The 10,229-nt window shown below is 39.6% G+C and overlaps 1 protein-coding gene across 1 annotated transcript; it reads left to right on the top strand.

Moving 5' to 3' along the window:
* Window positions 1–1,236: 1,236 nt before the first annotated feature.
* LOC115363664 (amine sulfotransferase-like) lies at window positions 1,237–3,750 on the top strand. Its single transcript, XM_030057940.1, has 6 exons — window positions 1,237–1,378; window positions 2,087–2,292; window positions 2,739–2,865; window positions 3,041–3,135; window positions 3,358–3,529; window positions 3,620–3,750. The coding sequence occupies exons 1-6, from the start codon at window positions 1,237–1,239 to the stop codon at window positions 3,748–3,750; spliced, it is 873 nt and encodes a 290-aa protein (XP_029913800.1).
* Window positions 3,751–10,229: the final 6,479 nt, after the last annotated feature.

Below are 10,229 nucleotides of genomic sequence, written 5' to 3'. Positions count from 1 at the left end.
AAAGACGTCCACACACTGTAGCTCCCTTGATGCTTTTTTTTATTCAGATACTAAATAAAATGCATCAAGGCAACTACAATGTACAGTGAACGTTTTCTTAACTTTGTTATTTGGATGGAGACTATCCCAGTGGTTTTCAACCTAAGGTCCAGGAACCTCCAGGGGCCCTTCAGATGGTTCCAGGGGTGAGGTCTAGTCAATTTCACTATATTTTATCTTAGAGAAAAATGAACTTTTTATTCATAAATGGCTATTTTCTTCAAGTATGACATCTGAACAATTTAATATTCAATTGAATATATATATATATATATATATTTTCATATCTAGGACAAAATCTTTTCAAATGAAGGTCCTTGATTCAGTGTTAACTTGGGGTTGTGGAACATGTCCTTATGGAAACCATAGGGTTCATTTTAGCCTGCTGTAAACAGTAAAATACTCTGAAACCTATCTTGCTGTTTTGTTTATTATCTCTTGCTGACTGTTTCTTTCAGGATAGTGTGTATACTTTTTTTTATAAGCAAAAGTAAAATATTATGAATTATCTACAGTGTTACACATATTGCAGGCTCAAAATAAGCTCTGTGGGTTAGTTGTTGTAATTATGAGGCAATAAATTTTGACTATACATACATAAGTTATGCCATACGAAAAAGGGTGAAAGGGAAGGCAATGTTTGCATATTTCAAACGACAGACAATTATTGTTATTTGAATATTTATGAATGCCCTGGATCGTTTACCTAAATAAATAGTGTTTTATTTGGAGACATGCAATGCAAATATTACAGATCATGATATGAAAATCACACTCCAGCTAGCTGGCAACCGCTGACAACCCTGTAAAGGGCTACGCCTACACTCAGACGATACAATTTGTATCTACGTCCTATTTTGTGTAGGCATCTGCCCTTTAGCATTTGTAACTAATGGGATTAAAATTGAAGCTGGATGACGATGAATGCTCCACTGGATCATAGGGGAGGCACACATGCCAAGTGAGCTCACCAATAGCAACATAAAGCAATGGCCAATCAGCGTTTGGGCAAAAAACACACCATCACTGTGAAAGGAGAAAAGGCAGTTAACTGTAATAACCTCCATTGTTGTTTGGGGTATAAGCAGTGTATTTTTTAAATGCTATGCATGTTCTGTCAAAATGATGATGTTTTCTTAATTTGTCTGTATTTTGTCTATTTGCATGTGTTCTTGCTGTGCATTGAGCTCCCACATGATGGAGCAGATCTCCGACTACCTCTGCATGTATAAAAAGCACATCTTTCCCATTGGATTCACCACTGCAGAGTACATTGATTCACTTCAAAGCTTTGAGATCTGTGACAGTGACATATTCCTGGTCACATATGCAAAGTCAGGTAAGTTACAATTACAATTCACATTTGGCAGATGCTTTTATCCAAAGCAACGTACACATGAGATTTTTATCCACTAAAAATCTATTCAGGAGAGAACAACGACATCAAGTGCCATAAAGTTCCGGTTCTGGTCCAAAGGACAGAGGAGATACAAGACAGAGTAGAGAGGGAACGTATAGCTAGAGCACAAAGTGCATCAAGGCAGGAAGAAAGCATGGACACAGATTTTTTTTTTTTTTTATTATTATTATTATTATGTTTAATTATCTGGGGGATTGCACAATTTATTATATGAGAAGGTGTTCCCTAAAGAGCTGGGTTTTTAGCTTTCTCTTAAAGACAGAGACTGACTCCGCAGATCGAATGGAGTTTAGTAGCTCGTTCCACCACCGAGGAACCACAGAAGGGAAGAGTCTAGCTGGTGATTTAGGGCCTTATTGTGCTGGAGGCACCAGGCATCACTCCATGGCAGGGCAAAGAGGGCGGGAGGGAGCATAAACATGGAAGGAGTCCAGGAAGGTAGGAGCAGTTTTGGTTGCTGTTTTGTTGGTGAGTGTCAAAGTTGTTGTTTGCTGCATTTCTAATTTTTGGCCAAGATTCTGATTTTTTTTTTTTTTTTTTTTTTTTTTTTTAAATCAGCCTTTCTTGACTCGATGCACTGTCATAACGTAGGAGCCATATTCAGATGTCTGAGCTTTTTACACACAGGCACCATATGGACTCAGAACATCATCATCTCCATCCTGGAGCAAGACACTGATCTTCCTGCTTATCCCAACAACTCAAGGCAAATGCCATGGCTGGAGTGCGGGGTTGGTAATGAGGACTATTCTGTACGACCTTCTCCGCGGCTCTTTACATCTCATCTCACCCCCACTCTCCTGCCTTCAGGCCTGAAGAATAAGAGGGCAAAGGTAATAGACTGAGCAGCAGACTGATATGTGGCAATGTCAGTGCCAGATTGCTTTAAAATCCAGGGTGATTACACTTCAGTTGCCTTTCTTATAAGGGACCTTTACGAACACAAGGTGGACAGCTAGACAGTTTTAGAATTGGAGGAGCTGTTCCTCAAAGCAGTATACATCCAGTGCATCAAGAAGCACTGAACTGAATTCAGTTTATCAGAAGGCACTGTAGATATGGTGGAAAGAAGCAGCTTGAAACAGCTCTAAAAGCTGAACATTTTTATTGAAATCATGGCTGCTTGTCAGATCACTTGAATGCCAAAAGACCCCCTGAGTTAAGAAGAGCAAGACTCTGCAACTTTCTTTTCTCTTTTGCTGAAATTCAGGCAAAAGGAGTTTGGCATCCAACTTTTCCCCATAAAAGAGTTGTGAGCTGACTGTTATTTCCGTGACAGATTATCTATGTGATGCGGAACCCAAAGGACAATGTTGTGTCCTATTACCACTTCAGCTATGTTTATGCTGGGTTGGAGACCCCCAAGAGTTTCGAGGACTTTTTGGAAAAATATCTGGTGGGGAATGGTGAGTTAATAAAGATACTGATTATCAAAGTTGCTGAAAGTGAAAAGGGCAATTCTGATGTTCACATAGAGAACAGACAAAGACAGACAGTAAGTGCATTCTATGGGCTTTCTTTTACCATTTTGGTCATATTTCTTCATTCAGATATTGACATAAATTTTACGTCATTAAACAGTTGGTGGATCATCCTGGTTTGATCACATCAGGGAGTGGCATTCTAAGAGAGACCAGTACAACATCCTTTTCCTGACATATGAGGAAATGGTTTTGGTAAGATTTAACTCTGCAGGGCTCATGGTTTCCTCTGGGGATTTTCTGGGACCATTTAGCTGAGGCTGGTGAAGAATCTGCAAGAGAAATGCATTTCAAATCCATTTGATGATTTGCATGAAGTGAATCATGGTCATCAATATTAACCATCAAACCAGTAATTTCTTGATCAATGTTCAGAATTTCTTTTCTCTTCCCTGCTTGATTTTGTTTCTCTTTCAGGACCTGAAGGCAGCAATAATTAAGATCTGCAAATTCTTAGGGAAAAGCATCAGTGAGGCAGTGGTTGATCAAATTGTTGAGAAAACTACTTTCAAGAACATGAAGAATGACCCAAAAGCCAATTATCAGTTCCTGCCAAAAGAAATATTCAAAGGACAATTCTTGCGCAAAGGTAATTTATCATCTGAGCTGCAGATCCTGTTCAGGTTCATGTAAACAGACAGCAGGCATAACTACTTTTTTTTTTTTTTTTTTTTTTCAGGTAAGATCGGTGACTGGAAGAACACCTTTACCGTGGCCCAGAGTGAGAGGTTTGATCAGATCCTTCAGGAGCGACTGGGTGATATGGGACTGAAGTTCATCTGGGACACTGAGCTGCCACCACAACCTTAGTAGATGTTTGTCACAGTTTTCTCAGTCCAAGAAATAAGCAGCTCAAACATTCATGGGCTTTGTGGCACCACATATCTGTCTATGTCTTATGACAAATTATGCTGTTCATGTGTAATCACAAAATAACCAGTAAAATAATGTTTAAAAATAAGGTTTTCTACCTTTCTGTGTCATATTTGGGAGAAATGAAAACACGAGCAAAGAACATGAACAAAAATAGATTGGGAGAACGAAATTGAATTTGGCTGCCTGTTGGGAGTTACTTTACCAAGTTACTGCTCCTATAAAGTAATGAGTTAGTTGTTAGGCCTTCCTCTAGTGGGGGAACATTATTATGGATCCCACCAGAGTTCTGGAGAAGATAAGCCAACCTTCACTGTGACATAACTCAGAATTGAATGGTGGTAGTTGACCTTAGCCTCAGGTGTTGTAAACAGTTATTATGTGTTTTGTGAAAGATTGGTTAATTCAATTTATATTCAACAGAGCTCTTGTTGTCACTCATATATAAAAATTGGCATTATGTTGAATATTTATGACGGACCATTCATAGAAAGTGAGACACGACTTGTTCTTCCATTATTGACCCATCAAAGCAACTATTTACATCTGATTCCAAACTTTCCATCAAGAAGTCCTTCTGAAATCTTCTGGCACAACGCAGAAATCATGAGAGGTGTGTTGTGGCGCGATGCCTCACCTTGTTGGCGTCCTCGAGGATGCCGTACTTGCCCTACTTGTCTGGAGGCAAGCCAAGGATGCAGTGTCTTATGTCAGAAAAGTATGAGTCCAAGATTCGTCATTATTGATGCCGCTGATCTGATAATCCAGTAGAAAACGTAACTGTATTACAAACACAGCTATATTGTTCTGTATGTTAATACATGAGAAATGTGGAGGAAAACATTCTGGATCAATAAAACAAAAACCCAATCTTTTAAAAGGGCATATACTGATATGAAAGAGAGGGTATTAATGGAATAGTTATATCTCTCAACTCAACTCAGCTTTATTTATATAGCACTTTAAGAACAACCACAGCTGAAACAAAGTACTGTACAAAAATGAAAAATAATAAATAAAAATAATAATTAAAACAGAGCAATAAAACAATAGAAAGAATAAAAGCAATCAAACAAATTAAAACAGAGCCAGGTCTGATGCTGGAATTTCCCTGGACAGATGCTGAGGCTCCCGGCAGCATTTTGGTTTCCTGGTGGCGGTGTTTTCCTCACGTTCCCTTTTCGGTTGGTGTGCAGTGACACGGGTGGATAATTTTTGGACCTTCTCCCTTCTTTTTACGTTATTACTCCCCTGCTGCTGTAGTAAGCCCCAGCCCTGTCCGACCTTCCTCCCCCTACCAGCGGTTTTAGTAAGATGTTGATTATTTTCTGGTGCTTTATTTGTTATTTCTTTCTTTGTTAATAAATATTTCTTTATTGAAACCGTCTCTGCCTGTGATGCTGTGAACCTGAGTGGGCCCCTGTGCATTAGCCCTTTAACTAATTTCCTGGGGTGAAACTCCCCAGGTGGCGTTGTCGCAACCTTATGTACTAGCCTCCCTCACGCTACAATTGCTTTACCTTATTATGAAAAGAATCAAGAATAAAAAATGTGGTTAGTCATTTGAGTTAGACCAACCAGTCTGCCAGGTAAGGAAGGGCAAATATAAACATAGGTGGGCCTATAAAGTGTCTAAAATCTCCTGTGTCACGCCTCTGGTGTGGTCAAAATGCTCATGGTGTGTTGGAGGTATAAAAAAGCAAATGCTAACTGCATAAAACACTGAAGTTTGCTTCAACTTCTGTCCAAGGTTAAGGTAAGGGGCTACACTTAGGCTACACACAACTAGGCTACACACTAGGCTACACACAAGAATGTTACCTTTTAAAAGCCTACGTTTAGTTAGGAATTAAATTCACCATTCCGACGCTGGCAGCTCGCATAGTTACTGTTGCTATGTCTCACAAGCCACTGCCCTACCTCAATGCAATCACCTGGTCTCACTTCGGCAGTTGCAACTTCAAGATGTCAGATGATTTATCTTTAATCCCCGATAATATAGGGCTACATTATCTAACGACTGACATAACAATGTTCTCCAAGAAGGTTTTAACTAAAGGGCTAAATTGTTTTACCTAGCTAACTTAGGCTAGCGACAACAAACAGCTAACGTTATAACGTTATAGCCAGGGGTTAAAGTGGGCCGCCACCTTAGTCAAATAAATAAATTATTCAATTCAAACTGGCAGTAGCGCCGCGGACTACAGATCATTTTCGCATGCACAGTCTGCATGGCTCTCTCAAAAGCGCCAAGATGCGGCGGGAGGGGCAGGAGTAATGGAAGTTTAGGGCTCCCCCACCGGTCAAATCCCACTTTAACCACTGGTTATAGCTGGAGCTAACGTTGCACTGTTGGACATGTCATTACGTTTGTATATCCCACTGTAGTACTCAAGGCTACGTTACTTCTAAACAAATTCATCTGCTTACCTCTGAAGTCTCAACATGCTCGCAGACTGAGCACACATTAACGTTAACGTTACGTCCGGAGCTCAGACGCCTGGTGAACTCCTTTTGACCTCCTTGGGTGAACTGAATCCTCACCTGAAACAGCCTCTGGTTTGGGACCGGATAGTTGGGCGGTCTTAGAGCGCCTTCTAGTGTCAAGGACTAGTAACGTTACTAATGTATTGTAAATGCACTGAGAATAATTTTCTTCACCGCAAGACTTCAGGCTAGTAGCCTAGTGATACATTGTCGCTAAAGAAGTTTGTTTGTGAGACATCAGTTGGACGTGGAATTATGAGGGGCGTGGTCTTGTGAAATCGGCCAATCCTATTGGCTATATTTCTCCGGGTCGGAATCGTGAATTGCATCATCAGTCAGTAGAATAATGGGGATCCATTTGTACAATAAATAATAATTAATTAATAATAATTATCAACTTAAAGTCAGCAATTTAATATTGTGAAAATGCATGAAAAAAACATAAAATGAAATATAAAAACTGAGAAACCAAAGACAAACAGACATTTGTAACAAACATAGTTTAATATTTGACAGAATATTGCAGGTGATGGATAAAGGGAAAAACTTTTACTCTACCACAGTGGGCTTATTGCAATGTTGGTCTGTGTGGCCATTTTGTTTTGTGGAGTCTGTGAACAAACACTGGGTTTGCATGCACCTCCATAAAGCCTTTGAGCAAGAGCTGGGCCACACAGGATAAATGTGACATTTAACAAAAAGACGTCCACACACTGGAGCTCCCTTGATATTTTTTTTTTTTTTTTATCCAGATACTAAGTAAAATGCATCAAGGCAACTACAATGTACAGTGAACGTTTTCTTAAATTTGTTATTTAGATGGAGACTATCCCAGTGGTTTTCAACCTAAGGTCCAGGAACCCCCAGGGGCCCTTCGGATGGTTCCAGGGGTGAGGTCTAGTTAATTTTATTGTATTTTATCTTAGAGAAAAATGAACTTTTTATTTATGAATGGCTATTTCCTATATTTTCATCAAATGTCTTTGAATCTAATTGTCAGTCTTCAAGTATGACATCTGAACAATTTAATATTCAATTGAATATATATTTTTTTTCATATCTAGGACGAAATCTTTTCAAATGAAGGTCCTTGATTAAGTGTTAACTTGGGGTTGTGGAACTTGTCCTTATGGAAACCACAGGGTTCATATTAGCCTGCTGTAAACAGTAAAATACTCTATCTTGCTGTTTTGTTTATTATCTCTTGCTGACTGTTTCTTTCAGGATAGTGTGTATACTTTTTTTTATAAGCAAAAGTAAAATGTTATGAATTATCTACAGTGTTACACATATTGCAGGCTCAAAATAAGCTCTGTCGGTTAGTTGTTGTAATTATGAGGCAATAAATTTTGACAATTATACATAAGTTATGCCATATGAAAAAGGGTGAAAGGGAAGGCAATGTTTGCATATTTCAAACGACAGACAATTATTGTTATTTGAATATTTATGAATGCCCTGGATCGTTTACCTAAATAAATAGTGTTTTATTTGGAGACATGCAATGCAAATATTACAGATCATGACATGAAAATCACACTCCAGCTAGCTGGCAACCGCTGACAACCCTGTAAAGGGCTACGCCTACACTCAGGAGATACAATTTGTATCTACATCCTGTTTTGTGTAGGCGTCTGCCCAGAGCCGGCCCTAGGACTTTGGTGGCCCTAAAGAAGATTTTGTTTGTGGCCCCAAAACACATCCAGCACAACCATCATATCATGCACACACTGCTCATAACTGCATGAATATGAACACACACGCGCGCGCACACACACACACACACAAACATGAGAAATGGACAAATGAATTAACAACAATTTCTTACCTTATTTTAAACAACATATATTAAAATATATTAAAATTTGAGAAGTTACAAAACCCAACCAAAAGTATTCATAATGCTAAATAAAGTGAACATATTGAAACAATAAAAGCAACAAACCTGATAAAAAAAATAAATAAATAACAATGAACGCTGAGACGTATCACCGGACGCATGCCGCTCCAACAAAACCATGGCGCCCAATGGAGAGGTCATTGAATCACTGAATCTCACTTTGGAGCCAATTGTATTGGAGTCAATGGAGGGCGTATGAAGAAACTCAGATGAATAAATGCCTCCAGAAAATATAACAACACACTTCAGTGAGTTATACATATCTCCAAAGTGGAGACATGTCTTCATCCAATGTCAAACGATAGAGATGTTGAGTTTTAAAGATTTTTCTCCATGCGTCCTCCACTGACACCTTAACTCAGCGGTCCCCAACCCCCGGTCGCGCACGAATGGCACGCGGACTTATCACTCCGTGGACTTATTCCGCATGGTCACTACAAAAACAGTGTCCACTGAAAGTCAACGAGGATCCGTGCTGGACACACGGATTCTCGGCTTCAAAGACGTCACGCTGTGGGTGGTGGTTCATAGATCCCGGAAGTGCAAATTTAATCAATATTCTGAAAAATAGTTCTGATTATTAGCCATAACGTTGAAACCATCCAAGGCAGCCTTACCACAAGCTATAAGGTTGTGTAACGATGGCATGTGCTTCCGAGTCCACAAGTCCCGTATAATATCAACTTTATTTTAAGAAAACACGTCTTATTTGCTTTCAGTGGACACTGTTTGCATGGTGACCACATGGAATTAAAACCATAGAAATCTATGATTAAAACAGGTTACATGCGATGAGCACGCAATGCGTTATTAAGAGGTCGTGCTCATTTCACAGATTTCTATGAGATCGGGGGTGTATTCAGCGACGTTACGTATCGTAACGTTGTGTGATGTTGTTTCATTGAATGATCTGTTTGGTCGTAATATTTTGTGACAGAGAGCAACATGCCTCACAGGTAGTTTTCCTCCGTTTTGTGGGCGTGTCACAGGTGTTATCCAATCAGCATCAGCCTGTATTCAAGCCTCCGCGATTTAAAACGGTAGTGCTCCATTATAGCTTCCAAGGTAGTATTTAAGTGTAGCCAATGCTTCAAATGTTACCCATCATTTGAAGAGGTAAAAGCACATGATGTATGTGGTAAGTATGATAATAGATCAGACATAGATGATTGTTTTTCTTCAATAATATGGCAACTTTTATTCAACTTAAAACTTAAAACACGGTGGTTAGAAAAAAAAAAAAAACACTTTTATTCCATTTTATAAACAGTGGTGGGTAAGTCTACGTCTAAGTGATAGTTCAGCTCACAAGAGGTGCATAAACAGCAGAGTAGAGTAGATCCGTCACCTGAAATGTTTCTCTTCACATCTTAAAATGAGCAACAAAGGTCAGCTCAGTGTAGTTAGGAGCTACAGTTTCCACATGATTCCACATCATTTCCACTGATCCGGGTTGGAGGTCTCCTCCTGCGTCTGATCGCTAAAGCAGTGGCAGTGATTTCCTGTCATAAAGTCTTTTGCAGTGCCCCTGTTATTCGTGATCCATTTAGAATAATGTCATCCTCAGTCAGTTCTTCCACCACAATCACACGGAGAATGGCTCTCTTGGCTTCCATGTAACACTTGCGTAATGCAACAGGTTGTTCAGAGCTTTATCGTTTCTGTTAGACTGACGTTACGTACCGGTAGGTCTACGCTGAATACACCCCAGGTTGGGCAGACTCTATTACCACGTTATATGACGCAGAAAACGTCACGTTACCATGACGATATTAGAAGAGGGCGTTTTTTTCAGGGCATTTTCAATGGAAAAAATACCGTCTTATATTCAGATGAATACGGTAGCCTAATAGAAAACTGATTTGCAGCACTGATGATTTTTTTTTTTTTTTTGGCGCTCGTGCCGTCCACCATGTGACATGAAAAAATGCCCCCCTGGGCGGCTGCCCGTTTCACCCATGCCTGAAACCGCTACTGAGAAATGGGTGCCTAATGAGTGAGAACGTGTTGTTAATTCAGGCCTGTTTCA

The sequence above is a fragment of the Myripristis murdjan genome, chromosome 8 (assembly GCF_902150065.1).
Source record: "Myripristis murdjan chromosome 8, fMyrMur1.1, whole genome shotgun sequence".
In the NCBI taxonomy this organism is placed as follows: Eukaryota; Metazoa; Chordata; class Actinopteri; order Holocentriformes; family Holocentridae; genus Myripristis; species Myripristis murdjan.
This window is presented reverse-complemented; position numbering and strand designations above follow the sequence as displayed.

Excerpts from the sequence above, each read along its gene's own strand:
- LOC115363664 (XM_030057940.1), top strand. The coding sequence starts at position 1,237 with ATGGAGCAGATCTCCGACTACCTCTGCATGTATAAAAAGCACATCTTT. Across the intron at positions 2,293-2,738 it reads TGAAGAATAAGAGGGCAAAG|ATTATCTATGTGATGCGGAA; the intron begins GTAATAGACTGA and ends TTTCCGTGACAG. Across the intron at positions 3,136-3,357 it reads CATATGAGGAAATGGTTTTG|GACCTGAAGGCAGCAATAAT; the intron begins GTAAGATTTAAC and ends TTTCTCTTTCAG.